Source organism: Mustela erminea, chromosome 10 (genome assembly GCF_009829155.1).
Source record: "Mustela erminea isolate mMusErm1 chromosome 10, mMusErm1.Pri, whole genome shotgun sequence".
In the NCBI taxonomy this organism is placed as follows: domain Eukaryota; kingdom Metazoa; phylum Chordata; class Mammalia; order Carnivora; family Mustelidae; genus Mustela; species Mustela erminea.
Window position 1 is genome coordinate 109,684,824 of NC_045623.1, and position 23,408 is coordinate 109,708,231.

General features: G+C 65.1%; 1 protein-coding gene and 1 long non-coding RNA gene across 4 annotated transcripts; one reads left to right on the top strand and one right to left on the bottom strand.

The window, feature by feature from the left end:
• Positions 1–74: 74 nt before the first annotated feature.
• Positions 75–20,051, bottom strand: SAMD11 (sterile alpha motif domain containing 11). Of its 3 annotated transcripts, XR_004289728.1 has the most exons (15): positions 19,513–20,051; positions 18,247–18,338; positions 14,213–14,394; positions 12,835–12,885; positions 8,951–9,075; positions 5,685–5,774; positions 5,379–5,513; positions 3,306–3,468; positions 2,115–2,230; positions 1,832–1,884; positions 1,673–1,748; positions 1,252–1,595; positions 910–1,034; positions 465–575; positions 229–345 (listed from the first exon to the last, which is right to left on the bottom strand). XR_004289728.1 is itself a non-coding variant. In XM_032360703.1 (14 exons), exons 1-14 carry the CDS (start codon positions 20,027–20,029, stop codon positions 100–102), a joined length of 2,304 nt encoding a protein of 767 aa, XP_032216594.1. In that variant the 5' UTR covers positions 20,030–20,051; the 3' UTR covers positions 75–99. The 3 variants fall into 3 exon arrangements, 2 of the variants coding, with proteins under 2 accessions (XP_032216594.1, XP_032216593.1); XM_032360703.1 differs by having other exon boundaries at positions 75–345; positions 1,477–1,748; positions 1,832–1,910; XM_032360702.1 differs by having other exon boundaries at positions 75–345; positions 1,252–1,748; positions 1,832–1,910.
• LOC116600613 lies at positions 5,772–8,838 on the top strand. Its single transcript, XR_004289730.1, has 3 exons — positions 5,772–6,045; positions 6,834–7,095; positions 8,667–8,838. It is a non-coding gene; the product is annotated as an uncharacterized LOC116600613 (long non-coding RNA).
• Positions 20,052–23,408: the final 3,357 nt, after the last annotated feature.

Genomic DNA, 23,408 nt, shown 5'->3' on the forward strand with positions numbered 1-23,408 from the left:
TGCATCCAAATCAAAAAGAAAGCAAGCTGTGGGGTGGGTCTTTTGCATCAGAGCTGCTGGCACTGGAGGGTTAGGGAGCAGGGTCGCTCACCCGCCAGTTCAGCACAGAGGCTGGGGGGGCTCTGCGGGCCCTGGGAACAGAGCCACAGTTCCGTTCTCTTGCTTGGGAGAGGCTCGGCCAGCAGGGGGATGGCCCCCCACATAGGGGGAGGGGACCATTGTGGGGGACAGGGGCTGTTCCCCAGAGGTGAGCTCCCGCTCGGGGGCCCGCAGCGTTGGTGGCTGCAGCGGCAAAGCCACAGGGAAGCTGGCCATGTAGAAGACTCGGCCTAGGCGCTTGGCCACCTGTGGAGAGACGGGCCTGGGTGGGGGACTTCTGGACCGGTGGCTTGCAGCCACCAAGAGCCTCCGTGCAGCCAGGCCCTTGTCGAGACTACAGCTCCCCCTCCCCCACAGGCACTCACCTGGGCCCGGATCTTGAGAGCAGGCCCTAGCTTCAGCCCCATGGTGGTCAGGAGGTGCTCCTCGGTCAGCAGGGGCAGGGTCTCCCCGTCAATCCCCTGTTCTCTGAATACCTGGGGTGGGGGGGATGTCAGGGCCTGAGTGCTGGGACCAGTTCCTGCACACCCTGTTGGGTCCCTCCAGGCCCCCAAGGGCCAAGTGCCTGGGGCTGCCTCCTGGCTCTCCGGAGAGAAGCTGCTGGTGTAGTTTGCTGGGGAAACTTGCAAAGGAAAGGAAGGTCTTCCCGTTGGGAATATGCCTGTGCTGGACGCAGAAGCACGGACAAGGGGTGGGGGGTGGGGAGCCCATGCAACAGCACCCCTACCCTCCCCGAGCAGGGGAGCCCTGGGGCGGGAAGGGGCGTGGGGAAGGAGGGCAGAGAAGGTGCGCGGCCGCCCCCGCCCTCACCGGTGCGTACTCCCCACAGCCAGCCAGGCCCCCCACGAAGCTGCAGACATCGTCCACTGTCCACTTGCTGAGGTCCTCGGGGGCCGCGGCCTCCTCCCCGTCCATGAAGAGTCCCCCCATGGTGCCTGCGTTGGGGGTGGTATTACTAGGACGAGGGCCAGCTCTCTTCTCCCACTCAGGTCTACTGAGCTTGGCCCAAAGGGTTCAGAGATGTCGGATTGATGACTAACGGGGACTTTCCCCCCTTCCCCATGGACGCCCTCCATAAGACCCAGGTGCTGGTGGGGACTAACTTTCTTCCGCCCCATGGAGGGATCTAAGGCCTGGAAGGGGGGTGCCCACCTGTGTGGAAGTAGGGGCTGACGGCATAGGGTAAGCCCAGGGGCAGGGGAGGGGGCAGCATGGACCCTGAGAGAAGACCCTTCCCCTCAGGGCTGGCGCCTCCAGTTGAGGTTTGGCCCCCAGCAGCCGCCATCTCAGGGTCCTCTCCTTCTGAATCCTTGGGGGGCTCGTCCTCAGAGCCATCTTGTGCCCAGAGCCCAGCCCCGGTGGTCTCCTTGGACTCACTGGAGTGGGCTGAGGCCGGGCTGGGGCCCCCCTTCCGAGGAGCGCGGCGGACAGGCTCCCGGGGAGGGGTGGGCGGGCCGGGGCCCGGGGGCCCCTGGGGGGGCAGGGCCAGCAGCGGCGCGGAGCTGTGTCTCAGCACCAGCATGGCCCCGCGCCGCTGCAGCTCCTCCGCGCCCTCGGACGGGCGCAGGGCGGCTTCGGGTGCCAGCAGCTGCGGCCGGTGCGCGCTCTCCAGCTCCTTCTGACGCAGCAGCTCTGCGGACATCTCCAGCCTGGACCAGGGGGAGCGGACAGTCGTGTGAGTCATGCAGCTCGGCAACTCCGCCTTCGCCTCACCGGTCGCCCCCGCACTTACCGGGCCAGGTTCTGCTTCCGCAGGAGCTCCTGCTGCCGGGCGAGCATCTCCGCCTGGGCAGGGGGCAGGAACCCGTAACCTGGTGGGAGGGGGACAGACCACGAGGCCAGGTGGCCGAGTGGTCTAGGGCCGCCCAAGCCCACCTGGTCCGCCCTTGGCTTCAGCAGGGCGGGGGTGGGGGCGCGCTCGGGGACACGGGGCTCCCACTCCGACGGCCTCGTGGCAGGTTCCCTCACCGGCCCCTTAGGACACAAAGAGCTGGCACACCCCGCCCACTCCTCACCTGGGGTCTGGCAAAGGGCCGAGGGCACCCCCAGAAAGGGGGGCCTGAAGTGGGGGCCCAGGGTGATGTGCGGGGCATTCTGGGGCGACAGCAAGGGGGGCGGCTGCGACAGCTCCCTGTGGACGACAGGGCGGTAAGCAGTGCGCGCCGCAGGCCCCGGCCTGGTCCCCGCGAGCCCCCTGCGTTCCCGGAACTGCCCCGCGCCCCCGCCGCCGCCGCCTCTACTAATTGCCGGCCCCGCGGGCGGTCGATGCGGCTGCTCGGCTGCTCGTTACGACTCCGGGTCGTGCGCCGCCCCCGCCCCCGGCTGGCGGCGCCAATTAATCTCCGCGGCGGCGCGGAGGCGCTGACCCGGCGGGCGGCGGCGACTGCAGCGGTAATTACCGCGCGGGGCGCGCCGGGTCCCCGCCTCCCCGCCTGCGGTGGACCCTGTGCGGCTGGGGGGTGGGGGGCGCAATTAGCTGCAAATAGCGCTGGGGGGAGGAGGGCGGAGGGGGGCAGCGTTGTTGGGGGGCGTACCCTGGCGCCCGACAGGAGACCGGGGGGAGCTGCCCGAACCATTACGCCCCGTAACTCGCTCCCCCCTTGGCCTCCGCAGGTGGACCAGCGGGGCGCCCGCGCGCGCGGTTGGGGGGTGTGTGTGTGTGTTCCCTGTCCCAGCTCTCCGACTTAAGGGTTTCCAGACCTCGCCCTGCTCCCCTCTTCTGCCCCCCTCCGCACCGCGCTCTCCAGGAACTCCCCCAGTCTGTCGCCAGCCTCTCACCTGCCCGTTGGGGGAGCAAAGCCCTCAGCGGTCTCTGGGGCACCTGGATTCCGTGAGGCCCACGGCTGCTCCACGGAAAGGGCAGTCACCCTTAACACCCTGCCCAGAGGGACAGTCATCCCCCCCCACATTCTCCTCCAGGAGTGTTCTGGGCCTCTGACCAGCTCAGTGGGTGTCAGGACCTTTCTGCAGGCCATGAACCTCGTGCCAGCCCCATACCTGGCGCCCTCTAGCCCCCCGGCAGCGTGTGGCCACGATGGGGAAGAGAACGCAGGACTGAAGGCAGGTGACAAGGTAGGGGGGGGGCAGGCCGTGGACGTGACCTGCAGAAACCAGGTGCGAGGTTTCCGAAAGGCCTGCCCCAGTTTTGTGTCCAAGAAACTAGCAAAGAGAAGATGGGGGCCTCTCTGATGTGGACACCCCAGTACCTCTCTGAGAAGGAAGGGGTGCCCGCTGGCACGGTGCCCTCTCGGTGCTGAGCCAGGCCCTGCTTTCGACGCTGACCTGCCGTGGGTGAGGGCAGGTGGACTTCCAGGCCACTGGGGCTCCTCACAGCTGCTGCGCCCACCTCCTGCCGGACTCTGAGGAGATCTGGGAGTGGGGGAGGGGGTCCGTGGTGACCCAGAGGCCAGGCTACCCCAGGTCTCTGACAACCCAATCCTGTCGCGCGAAGGACACCGAGGAGACCAGAAGCCACTGAGAGCACACCCTTACAGTGCCCTTGCCGGTTGGTCATGGGAGCAGAAAGATGAACCGAAGGCCACGGGACTGGGGACCCAAACCCTTACAGTGCGACTAGCTTTGTGTGGTGGCGGGGATGGGGGTTGGGACGCACCCGCCTGTACCGGGGGTGGCGCAGGTAAGCCTTGAGAGGGATTTGGGGATTTCCATAACCAGAATGCAGTGGGAGGGAGGGAAAGGCTCCGACGGCAGGGGTTCCGCGGCGCCTGAATGTCCATACGGACAGGAGCTCAGAGATTAGGCCAGCAAGGCTGCAGGAGCCTTGAGGGACGGGGTTGGGCAGAGACCCAAGACTGGGGCGCAGGCTCGCCCCCTGGGGAAGGGGTTTCCAACCTGTACTGGCAGTGCCCCGCCGCCCCCTTCTGGGTCACACGCAGTGCACGCTCCAGGCGCCTAGCACTCTGCTCCCCATCCGGGTCCCCCGTGCAGCTCAGGGGCGGGCCTCCGAGTCCCCCCTCCCCGCAGCCCTCTCCCCCCCATCTGTGCAGGCTCCGCCGACACCGCCGCCGCCTGTTTATAAATTAATTACCCGAAAAGCGGAGGTGGGTCTTGCCCGGGCCGGGTGCCAGCCCGCAGAGCCCAGCCGGCGCGGCCGCCTGCATCGATCCCAGCGGGGCCCCTCGCCCCCGCGCCCGCCGGGCGGCCTCGGTTATTTACAGTCGGCTCCGCGGGCGGGGGCGGCGGCGCAGGGCCGTGATTGACAGCCCGGCTCCCGGCGCTGCTCCCCGGTGGCCGGCGCCCCCTCCCCCGTGCAGGCCAGCCGAGCGGGCCCCAGGCAGGGCAGGGAAAGCAATTAAAAAGGAAGATTTTTAAATTATTAACATTTGGTGAATTATTCAGGCTCTCGGTGCCTGACTGCCCTGGGGGACAGTGCCTTGTGTAAGGAGAAGAAATCCTGCCCCCTTTCCCAGCACTCCTCACCCACCTCCAGCCAGAAAAGCCAAGTTGGGGGCAGCACCGTGGGCTGGGGTCTGCAGGCTAGGGTGCAGCTGGTCAGCTGGTGGGTGGTGAGGTGTGTCGGTGAGAGGCAGGAAGGACAGAGCGAGCACAGGGTGGGGAGCTGGGGGGGGCAGGGACTGCGCCCCCACCCCGGCGGCTCTGCTGAGCACCAGCCAGCTACGTCCTGCTGGCCACAGCCTAGCCGCTCCCCATCCTGCCTTCTGGATGTCCTAGCCCGACTGCCTCCCTCTTCCTGGCGCCTTCCACACAGAGGCCCAGGCTGTCCCCAGGTGAGGTGTCCCGCACACTCTCACGCACTACCCCGTGGGCCCCTACAGTAGGAAGGGCTGCAGCACACCGACCGGGGCTCGAGGAGGAGCTGGGAGCACTGGAGAGGGGGGCGGGCCTGGCTCCGTCCCCACCTTCCACTCTCACGGGGGCTCGTCCCAGACTCAGTCTCCTCATCTGTGGATGTGGGTGACTGTGCTGGCATGTCACACGGAGATGCTGGCCCTGCTGCAGAGTCTGTGGGAGATGGCGGGGTGGGCTGCAGGGGTATGCAGGTGGGGGGGTCCCCCAGATCTTCTCAAGCAAGTGGGTGCTGGGCAGAGGGAGGGGGGGAATCTCCCCTCAGCGCTCACCCACAAGGCTAATGGGGGCTGAGGGGCCTACAGATCCGCATCCAGACCCGGTCTCGGCGTCAGCAGCCCCAGACCCCAGGGCCTCTTGCCAGGCTGAGCAGAGGCCTCCAAGGATGGCCGGAGCCCAGCACGCACGGGCAGACACGGTAAGGGATGGTGCTGTAGGGTGGGGGCACGTACCGTGGCTGGGGAGGCCCAGGTGGTAGAGACGCTGGGGGTCCTCAAGTGTGCCGGCTCCACTCAGGGCCGACATAAGCCTGCGGTAGTGGTCCTCAGGGGCCATGCTGGGCCCTGGTTCTGGCAGCAACAGAGTCTCTGTTGGGGAGAAGGTGAGGGGTTCTCCAGGCGCTGCTGCACAAAAGGCAAGACCTCCCCTCTTAGAACCTGCTGCTGGGCCAATTTCGCCCTGCACGGGGTCTGAGTCACCCCTCCCTCCTCCGTGGCCTGTCCGCCCCCCCCACCCCCGCCTCCAAGCTGAGCTCCCACCTTGGGGTGACTTGCTCCGCGCCTTCTTCTCCAATGGGCAGTCGCCGCTGCTGTGGGGGGAGCGGCCTAGCCTCTTGCCCGACAGGTCACCTGTTGGGGAAGATAGAGTGAGTCCTTTCACGGGTCTCCAGGCTCGGAGGGGATGGAAGGCTGGGCGGTCCAGGGGCCGAGAGGGACCCAGTCCAGGTCTCAGTCCCAGCCAGCCCCAGCTCAGCCCAGAATCTAACCCATCATGGCCCAGGTGCCCTTGGATCCAGACAACTCAAAACCTTTTACAGTCCAGGGTCCCAGGCCTTCAGCCAAAGGACATGTTGCCAGGGTTTGGAGAGGTCAAGGGACGGTTCTGATCCTGGATTTTGGGGTATGTATGTATGTGATGAAGGATCTGTGGCAGTAGAGTCAGGCGGCAACTCAGGAGTCCACAGGCACCCTGTTGCCCCTGCCCAGCCAGACTGGTCTCCTGTGCAAACTCTCAGGCCCTCCTGATCATTCTGCCAAAGAGGAGCCGAAGGTTTGGTTTAGCCTGGAAGTCACCTTCCCTCCCAGGGTTGAGGACCCCAGCCTCTGTCCACTCAGGGAGGTTGCTAGGCAGACCCCCAAGATTAGGCACACCTGCCACACCCATTCCTGGGCACCTCCACCTCGGTCACATGCCTCCCCGCCTTGGAAGGCCCGAGCCGGCACTCTGGTCTTGCCTGTCGCACACCTGCCCGCCTGCCTGCTGGGCTGTGAGCAGTGAGGGCACAAGAACACTCTCATCTTGTATACAGCTGGGCCACAGTAGTTGGGGGGGGCAACTCTCCCATGTCCTCCCTCCAAATTATATTCATCTGTCTCCCCAAATCAGCCCCTCTCCAGCCCAGCCCCCGATCCCTCCTTCCTGAGCTCAAGGCCTGGGATGGGGTGTCTGATGGACAGCCCAGCAGATGTCCTGGTCTCCGGGGTCCACCACAGTGCTGGCCTCCAGGCTTGAGCCCGTGGTCTCGCCCCCTCTCCAACCTGAGGAGGCTGCCTGGGTGGGGGTGGGTGAGGGCTACCCCCGCTGTGAACCAGGCCTGCCGGGACACCTCAGCAAGGCAGGCTTCCCAGAGCCTAATTCCCAGAGCCTAATTCCTTTCTCTTATTCCCTTAATCTGTCATTTTTATCAGGCTGGGGAAGTGCGGCAGCAGCGAGAGGCCAATCAATCCCCACTTTACAGCTGACAGAATGGTGCTAATAACTTATCGATCTCGGCCACCTCGGCAGCCCAAGCCCAGGCCTTGCCCCGAGAGGGACGAGGACCTTACTGCTTGGCGGAAGGGCTCCTACCTCAGTGACCTGGCAGGACAGGGAGCCACGCACCCAGCAGAAGGGCCCCTTGAGGAAGCCACAGCTGGCCCCCAACAGCTTGGGGGCATCGGGGCCCAGCTGGTAGGAGAGCCACACCATCCCACTGGTGGGGGGCTCTGGAGGGGGATTGGGGCTGGGTCCACACCCGCTGCCCAGGCCCCTTCCTGCACACCCCCGATCCAGCACTCTGACTTCCCGGAGTCCCGTTCCCTTCCTCCACAGTGGGAACTCCCCCTTGCCTTGCTGCGGGGCAGGGGCGGACGGTGGGGGGTGGGCCCCTCTCTGCTGGGAGAGGAGGGAGAAGGAAGGCCCCCCGTGAGACCCAGCCCCGTGGCCGCAGTGCGGTGCTGCCAGGGTAATCCGGGGCTTCCCGAGTCCTTGATAAGGGCCACACTCACAGACACAGACGCACAGTCCTAAGACGCCAGCATGGACCCAGGGGGAGCCCCTCACAGTCCTGCATGGCCCTTCCTGTCCAGTGTCCGTTCCTGTGGGAACAGGGACTGACAGGTGGCTCCTGCGGAAGCAAGAGGAGGGGACAGCAGGCAAATGTCCCCACCCAAGGGCCGACAGGAACAAGTGGAAGCCAGTGGGGGACACAGTACACACATGTGACAGTTCACGCACAGCGCCCGTGACCCCTGGCGTGCCTGCGCGCCTGCCCTGCACTGCGGCATAAAGGAGAGGGGAACACCCAGACAGAGAGTGCCCTGGGTGCCTGGGCCACACCATGGCCCCGAGCACACAGCCCCGGCAGGGAGCAGGGCACATGCGCCTGCTTGCACGCCTGCACACTCGTGCCCGTGTACTGCGAGGTCTCCCTGTGTGCGGGCAGCAGGGGGAGGGCCTGCTGGCTCAGAATGTCTCAATCACTGTGGGGCTCCCGTGGCTCCAGCCGATCGATGGGGCAATTAGATTTTATCAGCTGCCTGCTCCAACGAGGCTCCAGAAGCAGCCCCCTCACATCCACCCCACAAAGGCCTTCCCAGACACAGGTGTGCCTGGGGGCACTAATGGGGATGACCATCTCCTGCCCAGCTTTTCTGAGAGCCACTGCTGGAGACTTTCCTGCCCTGGGGCTGCAGGGCTGCAGGGGCCCCTGCCTGCTGCTCTGACAGTCCGCACACAGCCATGCCCCATTCTCTGCAGCACAGCCGCACCGCCAAGTCTTCTCCCGCCTGCTGCTCTGGGGAGGGCCTGGGTCCCCCAGCTGCCCTCTCGTCCCAAGCCCCTACTGCCCCCAGGAGCCGTCCTTCCGAGATGACCCTCTGAGATGACCACGGGAGCTCCTGGGCCAACACTCTCCTGCCCCACCCTTGCAGAGGTCCAGGTGGCAGCCCCCCATCTCTTGGGCCATGGTCCCCTTTCCTCTAGGAGCCTGAGCTCTGTGGGGCTGGTGGGCGCTCTCATGCACACAGCCTGTCCCTGCCTTCAACTGAGCCATTCAAGAGCTGCATTTCCGAGCCTGTGGGAGTGTCCTGTTCCCACAGGAACGGACCCTGGACAGGAAGGGCCATGCAGGACTGTGAGGGGCTCCCCCTGGGTCCATGCTGGCGTCTTAGGACTGTGCGTCTGTGTCTGTGAGTGAGTGTGGCCCTTATCAAGGACTAGGGAAGCCCCAGCTTACCCTGTCCCTGCTTCTGCTCCTGTAGGAAAGGGGTGGCAGTGGCCTTGACCCCTTCAAGCCCACCCCAGAAGTAGCCACGGTGGGACCACTGCCTTGGCCTCCTGTCTGCCTGGCTGGCCTGGATTAGCACAATTACCATCCCATGGAGCCCCAGGGGACAGCCGGCCTCCCTGGCTGCTGGCCAAGGCTGCTGGGGGTGGCGGCATCCGGAGCTGCTGAGCAGAGACGCCGGAGGACGGCAGGGCAGGCTGTCCTTGGGCTCAGCCGCAGCGGCCCAGGCAGCTGTGGCCTCTGCCCCCCGCTCCTCACCTGTGGCCCCCAGGCCTAGCTCCACACCAGCTCTTTGGAATTCACAGCGGCTCTGGTGCTCGGGCATAACGAGGTGGCGGCTGCGATGGACGCTGGATAGGAGGGCGGGCAGGTCGCTGTCCTGGCTGCGGGGGAGCAAGACAGCAAAGGTGAGACCCCAGGAGGCTGCGGGCCCGACACGTGCCTGCCTGAGCTCGAGCACACGTCCGTGCAGGGCCAGAGGACAGTCTGGGAGTGTGCACCCCTGTGTGGTCTGCGGCGGCACACACGCGGGCGTCCCCACCACAGGTCCTGAGGGGAACAGGCAGTGGGTGTGACCGAGGCAGGTCTCACCCAGGACCAGGACCTGCCAGGTGTCTGCGGGGCACGGGGCCCTCCGCTCAGGCCCCGCCGCAGCTCCCAGGGAGGGTGTGTGCCGGGGCGGCAGCCCAGCTCCGTCTCGCCAGGCTCGCCCCACAGCGACTGCGGCCGTCACCCGACGAGGGGGTGTCCGCTCATGAGGAGCCGTGACGGGAGAGGACGCCACTGTCACACGTGCCTCTGGCATTTCCTCCCGGGCCAGCCGCTTCATCAAGGAAGTCGCACGCGCTCTTTCAAGGAAGGCCGGCAACCGCCCACAGACCCTCTCTTCCAACGCGGAAACCGAGGTTCCGACCACAGCCCTGCAGCCAGTGAGATGTGGGCACACACGCAGGGACACACGTACCCTCACGCAAGGGCCACGAGAGCGTGCGGCCACACGTGCACACCGACACGCAGCCCTGGTGTGCTCCGGGCTCTCCCTCCCCTGGAGGCTCCCAGCCAAGAGCCTCAGCCACCGGGCTCGTGGGGGCCTGGGACAAACGTGTGCTTAACTCCTTGGTTCCGCTCAAGCGGCTCGAGCTTACGCCAGAGTCCCAGAGAAAGGGCAGAGCAAGCAAATGTCAGTGGGACCGTAGGCGACCAGCCCCTACTCCGTCTGCTCCTGGGGCTCTTGGCATAGAGAAGGGGCCCCTGCCGCAGACCAGAGGCAGCCTGGAGCGGCAGAAGTCAAGACGGAGGAGAGGAGGGGCAGGGATGGCCCTGGCACTGCCCCCGCCCCCGCCCCCTTGCTCCCCGGCCCACCTGTGTCAGGGCAGCCTTCCCGCTGGGCCGCTGCAAGGGGGCCTCCACGGAATGACCTGGGAACCGACCCTAAACCTCATTAAATAGCCCCCAGCCCCCCTGGTCTGGGTGGCTGCAGCTAATCCAGGCTGGCCCCTAAGCAGATCAGTTTCAGCCCCAAAGACTTCGGGGCTGGGCTCCAGAGCTTCTGGGAGACCCAGAGGCGGGTCCTCTCCCCGCCCCCACCCCTGTCCCAGGGGAGGAGGCGCCCCCCACGAGAGGAGGGCAGGTCGGGTGGGAGTAAGTACTTTATGGGATTAATGGCGGCAATTCTCATCCCTTATCATCCTCGTCAGAGCGAGGGTGTTGAGAAGTGCTGTCCTCAGCACTAGGGAGGGGTGGGCAGTGGCTGGACGCTGCTCCGAGATCTCCTGTGAGGGGATCCGATTCTGGTGTCCCCAGGACTCCCACAGGGAGTGGACCAACTCCCCGAGACAGGAGGTGAGGAGGGGTCCCATCCGTTGGTTCCCCATGAACCCCTCGTCCAGTGCCCACACAGCGCCCGGACGGCACCCCTCCCTCGCCGCCCCCACCCGGCCATCAGCTCTGTCACTCACCGGCCAGCCAGGCACTTGGGTGGTGCCGTGGCAACATGGAGGTGAGGCCTGGTGGGAATCAGGACACCGCCACTCACCACACCCCTGCTCTCTGCCTTGGGGGTTCACCCCACGGGCCCCAAGACAGCCTGGCCTGCCTCTGGAACACACGTTCTGGCCACTCAGTGAACAAACGATCAGGTTTTAGATAAAGAAACACCAGGCGGAAAACACACAAACTCTGCCTTGGGTGTCCCAAGTCTGGGCTCCTGCGGCCGTAGAAACACTGTCTGCCCCGGCTGTGAATGAGGGACCAAGCCCGGGAGGCTCTGTGGCAGCAGGTGACGGGGAGAGCCCGCGTGACCGAAGCGGCTGCGTGCCGGAGGCTGTGCACCAGAAGGTTGAGGGAGAAGGGCCTGGCCCCTCCGGCCCCTCTCCCCCAGAGGGGCGTCCTGGCCTCCTGCAGGCTCCCTCAGCTGACCGTCCTACTGTTCAGTGCCTGCCCATGTCCCAGCCGGCGCAGGGGCCTCAGGAGGGCGGGGGCCAGGTCTCCTGCCAGCTGCTGGGGGTGCTCCGGCGCTGAAGCAGGAGCTCCAAGCGGGCCACTGGGCCAGTGGATGGAACTCATGGACAGATGGAGGACAGACAGACGAAGACTGATGGATGGTGGGAGAGGGACAAATGGAGTGAAACATGATGACAGCTGGACAGACGGCACTACTGAGTGGACGGACGCAGGGACAGACAGGATGGGCATAGCAGAGAGAGAAGTGGACAGGGCCTCGAGAACAGACGGCCGACGAGAGACGAAGGACAGACGGAGAGGCCAAGAGGGGCCGGGCTGTCTGCCGGCCGCAGCCCTCCTTGGCCCAACGTTGAGGGACCCCCTCCGCAGCGGGGGAGAAAACAGGCTGGAAGACCTGCCCCAACTACAGTCTCCTCTCGGGTAAACGCCAGAAAAGCATCCCAACCATCCCCAGGCCTGTGCAGACTGAAGGGGCCCCGCGCCCTCGGACTTGGCTCCGTCCCAGGGGCACCTCTGTCTGGGCTCCTGGGACCTTCTATCACCTTACAAGGCCGGGGGGTGCTCAGGAGGCAGGAAGGGTCACGTAGTAGAAGCTTCACCGACATATTCACCCTGTGGCTGCCCAAGCAAAATGCTCATAAAAATGCCGTCCATGTTCATCACGGGTCATGAAAATGCTCAGTTGCGCCGGCAACTTCAAAGAGAGGTGGAAGTAAGTTGAAAGATGTGTTCGTTGTACTTTGGCTCTAGGACTTCGCTGTTCTCAGAGACGTATATAATAATACGTACGGCGCAGAGCCAGGCTGGGGGTGTGGAGGACAAGCTCCCACCTTGGGGGCTGGCCCCTCAGTTTCGGCTGAGGAAACCGGGCCTGTGCTGGGTGCCCGCTGCCTCCTTGGTTGGGCCCTTCCTCTGCCCTCCCTGTGGTTAAGACCTGACCCCATAGACCAGGAGCCACAGCCTGGGCTCTACCCACAGACTGAGCATCTTTGCCTCATTTGGAATCTAGAACTTGGGTCTCCCCAATGCCCCCCCAACCTCCTCTTCAGGTCCCCTCATTTTTATCTCCTTGGTTCTGTAGTCCCCTGCCTGTGCTGCCACAGCCTGAACCACGGTCGCCTGGGGCAAACCGCCAACCTCCCGGGCAGGGCCTCCAGAAGGACCCCATGGAAACACACACTCTGTCACCCTCTGCTCAAGAACTTCGGTCGGCCCCTCACTGCCGGGAGCACCCCGTCCCATAGGCTCGGCTCCCAAAGTCCTCTAGCAATCGATGGGGCCGGACCTGCCGCCCCCCACCCCATTCCCTTCCCTAGCTCTGACACATCTTCGCAGACCAACCCTGTCCCTACTGAATGTCTCTGCACCAGGAGGCGCCGCGCACACACCGCCATTCTCGTCTCCTGGTGGGTCTTTGCGAGGGTGGGAGGGGGAGGTCATGGCGTCCTCTTTGGGCAGACCGACTCAAATGGCCAGTCCCGTGCAGGCAGGTGGTGCCCAGAACCCGCATTCCACTGCTGTCAGGGCCCGGGCACCAACAGACAGACACAGCACAGAGTATGGAGGGGAGGAGGGACGGTGGCTGGAGAGATTGAGAAGCAGGCTCAAGGGAGCAACAAGGCGCCGTCCAGCCCACGCACAGTGTGTGGGGATCAGCCCAGCCCGGGCCCAGACCCTACCTGCAGGACGTCTCTCGGAAGGAGATGTTCACATCCCAATGGGTGTGGACTCTGCAAGGAGAGAAACAGAGGGTCAGACTGGCCTCCAGGGTCTGGTACCCGAATAGCAGGGCCTGTGGATGGCATAGCCCTCATCTGCCCCAGAGCACCGGCCCCCAGGGAACTGGGCTGGCTTGGATCTGTCTCTGCTGCCCTCTGGTACCAGCTCCACCAGCCGGTGGCTGCCGCCAGGGCAGAACCATGGGGCAGGAGCCGACACCTGGTCTCAGCAGACAAAGAAATCCGGAGGACAGACTGGAGGCCGCCACAGCTCTCCTTCTTGGGGCAGCGAACCCAGAAGAGTGGCCACACTGGGCTCTGGGTGAGGGCCGCAGCCTCTCCCGCCCATCAGCCACCAACTGAACCAAATTCCGTGTGGTTGGAGCAGCTCCACCAGGCTGGACCGGTCAGGGAGCAAGGCCCAGGGCTGCTACCAGCAGCCCTGGTCCAGGGGCCGTCCCAGTGGGCGTGGCTTCCTGGGTCCCAGCTGCTGCCAGTGGGCCTCCTGCCTCACACCGTAGGTAGGAGGGTGGCCGGCCCGAGAGGTCCAGTAAGGACACAGCTCTGCCCTGGGCCTGTCCCCTCACTCACAGCACTGTTCCCGGAAAGACCCTCAGGCTGAGGGATGGCGGCCGAAGACTGTGCGGGTGTGTCACCTCGGCAAGCGTGGGCATGAGGCCTGGGAAGCGGGGGTGTTGGGGGTTAGGGAGGGTTATTTTAGGGCAGGAGAAATTGGAACATGTTCAGAGACTAGGTGGGAAGAGAAAAAGGCTGGAAACTCTGGAGGTGAGCAACCCGCGCTGGCAGGACAGACAAACGAATGGGCAGACAACGGCGGTGGTGGGAAGAAGAGTGGACAGAGGGAGGCGTCTCTGCCGGGGAGGAGACCGTGGGAGCCTGGAAGGGACAGTGGAGAGCCAGGAGGGCCACCGCCTGCCAAGAAGAATGAGCACCTGAGTTTTAGGGGCTGGTCCTGGGGGAGGGGCTGCTCAGATCCTTTCTCTGCCTGGCTGTGGTGGTACCTGGCCCTCCGTTCCCGGGTCTCCCCGACCCTCCTCCTGGAGCCTCTGGCCCTTCCTAGAGCCCCCTCCCTTCCCCACATGGAGCCACATCGACCCCCTCCCTCCAGGCGGGGGCAGGGTGGGTTCTCGCCAAGGCTTCCTGGCATCCAGGGTTCAGGCTCTCTCAGCTTCAGCAGATACCAAGACCTGGCAAGCTAAGCTCGAGCCCTGTCCCCGGGGCAAAAGGCCCTCACCCTGGCCTGGCCTGGCCTTCAGCCACCCAGGCATGCCCAACCAGAGTCCACGGGCCCTCCCACCCTGGTCGCTAGTAAAGGTACCTTCTCTTCATGATACGGACATGTGGGGTGTCCTCCTGTTTCAAGCCCGGCCGCCGCCCACAGGCTGGGCCACTCCCATCGCTGTCACCATCACTGGGTGAGAAGCTGGGGGTCAGCTCCTTCTTTAGGACCCGTGCAGTGGGGAGCGCAACTGCCCTCTTGTCCGCCAGCCGCCCCCGGTTCTGGGCACGGAGGGAAGAGAGGAAGGTTAGGCTGAGCCGGGGCCCTCAAGCTGCTGGGAGGCCTCCACCCCAGGCCCGCCCCTCAGGCAGGTGCAGGCCACAGAAGCCCTCAGAGCAGCCACTCAGATCAAAGAGGCACCACAGCTGGCCCTGCCACAGGGCTTCTAGCCTGCAGGACAGGCCCAAGGGTCCACGAGGCCCCAGTGAGCAGAGAGGTGAGGCCTGGGGCCGCCCCGGCCCCCGTGCCAGCAGGGGGGCGGAGTGAGGGCTGTAGGCACTGGCCGGGCTCCTCGTGACTCTTCTGTGTCCAGATTCTGCACTCCAGCCTGGCTCCCTCCCCAGGCTATCAGCCTGAGTGTGGGGATGCCCACTTGGAGGCAGACCCCTGCTTTCCCCGGCTCCAGGGAGCCCCAAGGGGCCACGTTTGCACAACGCAGTACATCTGCGTTCTGCCGCGTGTTCAGCGTACAGCTGCCTCCGTGTGCGTGTGTCCGCTGAGCTATCCCACGCAGCTCCTGCCTGAACCCCCAACAAACGCCAAGACCTTTCTCTGCTCTGCTAGTGCCATGCGGGGGCTCCAGGGGTGGTTCGAAGCCCGAGTCTGGGGCCTGATCCCGCTGGCCCCTTGCAAACTGCGGGCCTGGGGCTCACAGGTCACTTGCTGAGGAGCCCTTCCCAGCCTAGACCCTTTGTCCCATGGGCCCCGAGGGAGCCCACCTTCTGGGTCAGAAACAGCGACTCGGTTTCTTCCATGACACCCACGTCTTCCCTCCCCACGCGCATGTGGGGAGTATGTGGAGCTGATGCGTGTGCCGTGTGCTGGGGGTCAGAGCAGGAAGGCAGGCCCTGTGCACAGACACGGGGGCACTCCCTACCGAGCCTGTCCCTGCTCAGAGCACGTGCACACACCAGACAAGGTCACCACACACCGCAGCTCCCTCCAGGGTCTTTGGGCCCCGCTGCCCCAGAGGACGAGGAAGAGTTATTGATTATTTTCTGGTGTGCAGGAAACTTTTTCTTCTTTAATGAGGAGTTGCTGTTTCACGGAGGTGACAGGGCCTTGGGACCATCTAATTCTTTCTCATCTTTTCAGTCACCTGGGGACCCATGGACACCCTCTTTTCTGTTGCCAGGACAACGACCAATGTCCCCTGGACCAATGTCCCCCTGGACCAATGTCCCCTGGACCAATGCCACCCTGGACCAATGTCCCCTGGACCAATGTCCCCTGGACCATTGTCCCCCTGGACCAATGTCACCTGGACCTATGTCCCCCGGACCAATGTCCCCCTGGACCTAAAGGACAGCTGTGCGGCCATTCTAGTCCTGCTCTCCAGAATAAAGAAGGGTTTTTCTTTTCAGATCGAGCCCACCCCAGCTCCAGATTTGGGCAGTGTTCCCAAGAGGGCCAGGGAGCCCTAGTCTTCTCTCTTCGCTGGGTCTGAGGACCACAATTACCCCCTCTCCAGGTCCCCCCTCCAGACTCTCCGAGCCACAGTCTCCCCCATACTTGCCCTCCGTGTTCCTCTCTGCAACACTCAGTGAGATACACCGGATGGCATTGGGGTCAGGTGGGGTGAGGTGGGGCAATGGAGCCTGAGGGTTGGCCTGGAAGATGAGATGGCCTGCTTTGTGGCCCCTTCGGAGACTCTGGCCTGGGCCCTGTGCTCTAACAGCAATAGAGAGAGTGGGCAAAGCTGCAAGCGGAAGGGCCTGTCTGGTCCCCGTGCCCCTCTGTGCCAGCCAGCAGGCTCCAAGGGGAATGTTTTTAACATTCTGCCCTGCCCGAAGTGTGCACAGCTGGGAAGTCCCACTCAGCTCTGCCCTTCTCTAGCCTGTTGTGGCCCAAGCACCAGGACCTCCTTCCTCTCCTGCCTTTCTGTTTTAATTAAGCTACTGTCTTCAGAAAAAAAAGGAATTCCCTCTGCTTCTCATCTGTGAGACAATGAGAAGGAGAGGAAAACCACAGCAGTAAGCCTGCCACTTAGGATGAGGCCAGACCACCTATGCTGGCCTGGGGCGGCTCTTGGAGGTGCTCCTGTGGGAGGGAAGCGGAGGAAGAGGGACCAGGATGGGCAGCCCTGACCCTGGTCAAGGACAGGGAGCATACTTTCCTCCCACGCACACCCAGAACCTCAACCCCTCATCCCCTCGCAGCAGCACATAGATTTGAAAGCACAGGCTCCCCAGAATGCACAGGAAAGCCACATTGCCCGGCTGTGACCCCTGCATCATAGGCACACCTCTACTGTGCCCCCGAGGTGTCTGTGACCATGAGGAGTGTATGTACCTCTGGGCCTGGCTGTGAGGGATGGAGAAAGGCAATCTCTATGTGGCAAACGTGGGGCCGTAAAGTCAAGAGGGACTGTGGAGCTCTTTCCTAAGCGAGGGGTACCGGGATGGGCCTGGAAGAGATCCGGTTCAGGAGAGGCAGGTCCAGGTCTGAGGCATCCCTCATACAGGGCAGGGACCGGGGACCCCCAGACCACAGGCAGTCCAAGCCTGCAGCCTCATCCCTGCCTGAACTTTCCACCCCTCCCCAGTCCAAGCAACGTCCTGGGGAAGTCGATACTGGGCTCAGGCCACCTGAACCAACACTCCTCTGAAAGACCTCTGGAGGGGGTGAGTTGAGACAGGCTGGGCCCCTCCAGTCTGAACAGAAACCCCAGGCTACCCTTGAGGGTGCCCAGAAGACTCTTCTCCAGTACCAGCTGCTCAAAAAGGTGGGCTAAGTGGAGAGGGAGATTGGCGTTTTGCCCCAGGCAGGTACCGTGCTAGGGTGGGAGGTGGGCTGCCTGTGCGTACACACTCCGGTGACAAGTCCACGGCATGGTGTGTGGGGTGGGTACACCCTGAGGCATGGCTGTAGCGCCCTTGCGTGTCTGATCTGGTGTCTGTCTTCACAACTGTGTCTGGGGCTTCCCAGTCTGCCCCGGCTACGCGCCTCCAGGGTCCACGAGGAAACCAAAGCGTCCCTTCCAGTCCGAAGTAAAGAAGCTCAAGTGGGTGTCTTGGGTCCTTTCTCACCCCTTTCTGTGTGAGGGTGCTGCCGATGGCGTCAGGGAGAGCGGCACAATGCCAGCCACCCCCAGGAGCCGGGGCCCTAACTGCCTCTCCCCTAGCAGCTCGAAGTGCTTCAGGGGCAGGCCCGGAACCCCAATCTCTGCTGCTCCCCTAGGCCAAAGAGGGGGCCGATATACGTCTGCACTGGGTTCGGGGTCCTGGATCAGCCTCCATCTCCAGTTCTTGCCACCAAAGGCCCACACTGCTCAGATTCTGCCCCCATCTGGGTTATACCCTCACTCAGACTCTCCTGGGTATCCAGGGCTTTGCCCAGCAGGGTTCTAGCTCTTGGCATCCCAGATGGTAACCCATGTTAACCACATCCAAGCTGTGACCACCCCAGAATGCACACCCAGGCCTGCCAACAGTGTCACATCCCAGGACAAGTGTTACCTTAGGATCAGCCCCTCTCCCAAGCCGGGCCAGCTGACCCAGTGACAACACCCCTCCCCACAAAGACCTGTGACAGGGTAAGGTCCCTGGCTACACTTGGATGGCACTGTCCAGGGAGGAGACCTTTACAGCCTAGACTGTCCCCAGGACCTCAGGAGAAGCAGCTCCAAGGCTCCCAAGAGAGGCTCCAAGATAGGCAGCCATCAGACCCCGCATCTGAAGAGAGGCCTCCTCCAGGGTTCCCACCCAAAGCAAAGTCTCCCTATTTGCCCTTGGGGGCTCACTCCTGCACACCGGCAGGGCTGAGGTTAGGGCTCTGGATCGTAGAAAACAGGCACAAGCTCCACAGGGGAGAAGGAAGACCCTCAAAGCCCCAACTTTTCTCCCACATCTCACCACCGGGGAGGATATTCGGCAGCCTGGACAATCGCAGATCGGAGGGTGAACTTGCAGAATCCCTTTGGACATAAGCGTCTTCAGACTTTTTCCTGGGAAGAGAGCCAAGGCAGGACCGATGAGAGAGCAGCGCTGGGGCCAGGGGAAGCCGGCGCACGCGGGCGCAATTTCGGGGCACAGTAAGCTGCAAGGCCGGTTCCCCTTCCTGGCACGTGTACGAACATCCAACTTCCGAACCCGCTACCTGGCCCTGCCGCCCACCCCACCCTCGCGGACGCCGCGGGGATCTGCAGAGCCCAGAAACTCAAAATCAGGGCAAGCGCCCTCCCCTGACCCAGGGCGGCATCCTTCCCGCCCCCCGCGTCCCTCCTCCGGCGCTCTGCCCTCTCCAAGCCGGTCCGGGGGAACTGGGAACCCGGCCGGGGAAGGTCGAGCCTGCGCGCAGGTGAGCGGCGCCGCGGGGTCCTGAGCTGCCTGAGCCCGCAGCGGGAAGAGGGCGGCCACAGCAGAGCCGCGAACCCAAAAGCCCAGCGCGACTGGGTCCCTAACTTTCTAACGACCCCCATCGCCACCCCCGCCCTTGACGCTCCCTGAGTTTCCCCCGCTTGCCTGCTCGGGCGCCCGCACATCGCGCCTCGGAGCCAGACTCCTGAATCTCCTCCAAGCAGGCTGCTCGCAGCCCAGCCGCGCTCCAGCTCCGCGCGCGCCCCCGCCCCGACGCGCGCCCCCGACGCCCCCACCTGCCGGCGACACCCCTACACCTTCTCCTTCCGTCCAGCAGCTCGCACCCGCACCCTGGCCGCCTGCGTGCTCCTCTACTCCCGCTAGAACCTGGTGGCTCCCCGACCCCGGAGGGAAGTTGAGTCCCGCCCAGCCCGCCTCCCGCAGGCTCCCGAGTTCCCGTCAACTTCCCCTGGGCCGCAAAGCTCAGGAATCCCGCAAAGACCTTCCGAGTGGGAGGAGGGGCCGGCTCGGGTGCCGCGGGGAGCCCAGAGCACGGCGGCTGCAGCTGGGGTAACGGCGGAGGCCGAGGGCGCTCTGGTCGGGTCCACCAAGGCGACCGCGCTGGGGGCGGGGGGTGGGGTGCGGGGAGGGGGGGAGTGTCCCTGCGGCAGCCCCAGAGTCGCAGCGCCCTCTCTGGGCGGAGATGGTCTCCCCGGTGGCAGAACGAGGGGGTCCGGACCCAAGGGTCCTTGGGGAGCCGAGGGGAGGGACCGTAGCGGCCTGCGCCCCCCCGCCCCCCGCGCGCCCGCCCCGCGGCCGCACCTTTGTGGCGGATGCTGCGCTTCCAGTCCTTGGCCGTCTCCCGGCCGCTGACGAACTGGAACTCGTTGGGTGTGAGCCACTCCCCGCGGTGGCGGATGGACGGACCCTTGCTGCCTTGGCAGAGTTTGCGCACGTAGAGCAGCGCGCGGTTGGCGCCGCACTCCACCTCGATGCACGGCTCGCCGTTGTCCAGAAGCGGCTGGAAATCCGGCGCTGCGGCCGCGGCGGACGAGAAGCGCTCGAGGGCCAGAGGGTCCCGGGGCAGGTGAAGGTGCGCGGCGGCCTCGTGTAGGCTCAGGTAGGCGCGCGGGGAGCGGAGCGGGGGAGCCAACAGCGCCTCGTAGCCGGCGGTCGCGGCGGGGAGCGAGGCGGCCGGGGGCAGGGCGGCCGCCGCCGGCAGCGGTGTCAGGTAGCCTGGGAGCGGCGGCAGCGGCAGTGCGGCCAGGGTCGGATGGAAGGTGGCCAGGGCCAGGGCCAGGTCTTCGCGGCCTGGGAGCTCCTTCTTGACCGCCGGCATGGCCGGCCGGTGGCCCCGTAGCCCGGCTCTCCGCCGCCGGCGCAACTTGTTCGGGCCCGGGCCGGAGTTGGGTCTCGGGGGCTGGGGGCCCAGGGGCCTCCCGGCCGCGCGCCCGCCGCACCCGCTACTGCGACCCGGCACCTGCAGCCGCGCCGCCCGCCGGGCCACCTCCGACCGCTTCTCGGCCGGCCGGCGGGGCCTTGGCCGCCCGAGACATGGTGCTGCCGGAGCTGCTATCGATCGATCCGCTATCGACCTGCTTCAGATCCCGGGCGCCAGGGCTCCACAGGGCGCCGGGCCACCTGCGCCCGCGCCCCCTGGGGCGACCCCGCGCGCGGCTCGCTGGTCCACCGGCGGGGCCCAGCCGGACAGTGGAGTCCAGAAGTCTCCGGCCCTGAGCCCCGCCCCGCCCGGGGGGTCCCAGGCCCCCGCCCCGCCGGCCCGCCGCTCCGCCGCCCCGGCCGCGCACCCGTGTCCACTGGCGCGCGCCCGCCCGGCGGGGACTTGGGAGACTCCCGCCGCCGCCGCCGCCTCCGCCGCCGCCGCCACAACTTGGCCCATTTAAACGGCCCCGGCGCGGCGGGCGGGCGGGCGCGGGCTCCAGCAGGGGGTGCGTGACGGCCGACTGGGCGCCCACGGCTGGCGGCGGGGGCAGCGGGACAGGACTGCACCCCTGCCCTGTTTCCGAGCGGGCGAGGGTGTGGGATGGGGCGTCTGGGAGCGAGGAGCTGCGCGCACCCGCCGCGCCACGGTCGAGGGAGTCGCTGGGCGCCGCGGGAGGCCCGGACTACACGTGGGGAGGGGGCGGAGGCCAGGCGGAGGAGGGCTCCGGGACTAGGGGCGGCCCGGGGGCCCGGCTCTGGGAGGGAGGGTTTTCACAGCGGCGGGGGGCGGGGGGTGGCGTGGGCTGCAGTGCGGGGCGTGGGGGGTCCGTGCATCTGCAGGGTTGGCACGTGTGTGTCGGAGGCTTCGGGTTCTGCGACTAACAACGAGTCTGTCGGTTACGCTGTACTTGACGGGGCTCATGGCAGGACGACCTTCCCTCACCGTTCTCACTTTATAGATGAGGAGGGTGAGACACAGAGAGGTTTTAAATCCGGGCTCTCTGACTCCAGGACAAGCAGTATGTGAGCCATGATGTGGGGCAGGGAGGGGGGTGAGGGATGGCGGGCGCGCGGAGGAAGAGGGGCCGGTGAAGGCGAGAGAGATCGCACCCTTGGGCACATTTCTGTTCCCTAGTATGAGCCAATCTGGGGAAGAGGACCCCTCTACACCCATATCCACTTCGGTGTCTTGACGAAGCAGGTCAGCCTTGGCCCAGTCCTGGAACCGGGGAGGCTTGTTCTTTGGTGTTGAACCCCCATCTCCTGGCATGCGGGCATGTCGGCCTTGCGGTAGAAGCATCAGGAAGAGAAACAGAAACCTAGGAAAAGCTGATGAGACAGGTTTGTCTTTCTCAGAGGCGTTATTCTGAGCAAGCTAGAGAGTAGCCTCAGATCCATCCCAGCACCGAGACCCCCACCTCCACCCCTCTGAGATGCATTCGTGTGGGCATCTGTCTGACCAGGCTCTGGGGGGCTGAGCCGGCTCCCAGCATGCACGCCTGTGCAAGGGAGGGATGAAAGTTCACCACCATCACTCACCTCCTAACCTGGCACCAGCATCAGCTGGGTGTGAGCCTGACCACTGGCCACTGCTCTGCTTTCCCGTGCTGAGACTCACAGCCGAAATCAGTCGCAGGTGGGGCACCGACCAGCCCCCAGACCAGCTAGGAGAGCAGGGTCTGTGCTGAGACTAGACACAAGTCTGGGAGCACGCAACCTTCTCTGCCCACTTCTGCTCTGCTCTTTGCACATCTGCCGCTGGGCTTTCAGGGGCCAGGTGTGGGCATGGCTGTGAATGTGAGTGACCCTAGTTAGTTTGTCCTATGTGCAAAATGGACTCCCGTGCATGCCTGACCCGGGTGCACACTCAGCTTCTGTGGCCCATGTCTTGCTCCCTGTCTAATGGATGCAGGAGGCTGTTCCTGCCCCAGAGCCAAGGCCCAGGGAGGAGCCATCATGCGAATCTGTGGTTGGGACACAGTTTGGAGAAGGTACCAAGGCTCAGTGGGGGGCTGGCCAGAAGCCTTCAGCCCTGAGACTGCTTTTGAAAGACAGTCCCCTCCACTCAGTTCTTCTCATGTTTGCCTGCACCTGTTCACGACCCTTAGGCCTCCTAACCCCCGACCTTTAAAAGGTTTGGGAAGGGAAGGCTAGGGACGTTCATCTCTAGATCTGACAAGGTACCGTGTCGCCTGTGGAGGGGGCCTCCCCTCCCTTCTGCAGGACCACCCCTGACTCACCCCGGCCTCTTTCATCCCGAACAGGCCCCCAGTGGTGAGGGAGAGGCAGTGAAGTCCCAACTCCGGCCTTCCGAAGTGGGATCCAGCTGGCAAGGCAGCAGGCTAAACCCACGGCTGGAGCCGGCGGAGCTACTCTCTGGCTCCACCTCTCCCGGAGGGCGGGGTGGGTCTTCCTGAGAAGACCGTGACTGGGTTAAACGCTCCCTGCAGGACCCCTTCTCCTCCAAGGGCCACTCCATGACTCTCAGGAGACCCCCCTCCTGGACTTCGGCTAATCCGTTCACCCCTTCCCGCACCCCAACTGTTTCCCTCCCGTTCACGGGATCAGAGCCTCTTTCCCACAGGGATCAGGCATCCTTAGTCCTGGACATTATACGCTCTCCACAAGGGTCTGGTCACTTTCTGGCTCCTGCCCACCTGTGCCCGGTCGGCATCTGGTAGCCCGCACGCTCCTCCGCACTTCTGGCTGGAGCCAGAAGGACAGAATTTTGGCTCTAGAATCTCCTCCAGCCCGGAATTCAGGTCTGGTGGCGCTTTGGGGAACACAGGTGGGATCAGCGGCCAAAGCCCCTCCTCCGGCCCTCAGAGGCCCGCCCCTGACTCCCTGCGGCCTCGGCGGCGGCATCCGGCATCGCTGCTCGCGGTCCCCCCGCTGGGGGCCCTTTGCCGCTGGGCTGAGGCCGGAGTCGCCGCCGCCGCTGAAGCCGCCGCCGCTGCCGCCGCCGCCGCCGCCGCCGCCGCTGCTGCCGCCGCCGCCAGCGAGGGGGAGGGGGGGTCATAAATAACCCGCGGGGCGGCGCGGGCCCTGGCGGTGCAGACGGTGACCCGAGACGTCCCCGGGGAGCGCGGGGGCAGTCTGTAGACCCTGCTGCCCCCAACCCAGGCTCGGCTAGCCTTGACCTCCTCTTCTGGAGCTCTCTGACCCCGTCTACAACTGGCCCTCCCGCCAGAAGCCTCCCTCCCATCCTGGAGGACCTGCTTACCCCCATCCCCAGACTGTGCCCCTTTGAGCCCCTTCTTGTGCATTCCCTCACC

What these genes read in the sequence shown, in the direction of transcription:
- SAMD11 (XM_032360702.1), bottom strand. Translation starts at nt 20,029, where the DNA reads ATGCCGGCGGTCAAGAAGGAGCTCCCAGGCCGCGAAGACCTGGCCCTG. An exon ending in GTCCGTATCATGAAGAGAAG is followed by an intron (nt 12,886 to 14,212) that starts GTACCTTTACTA and finishes CTCTCCTTGCAG; the next exon opens with AGTCCACACCCATTGGGATG. An exon ending in CGGAAGCAGAACCTGGCCCG is followed by an intron (nt 1,749 to 1,831) that starts GTAAGTGCGGGG and finishes CCCCTGGTCCAG; the next exon opens with GCTGGAGATGTCCGCAGAGC.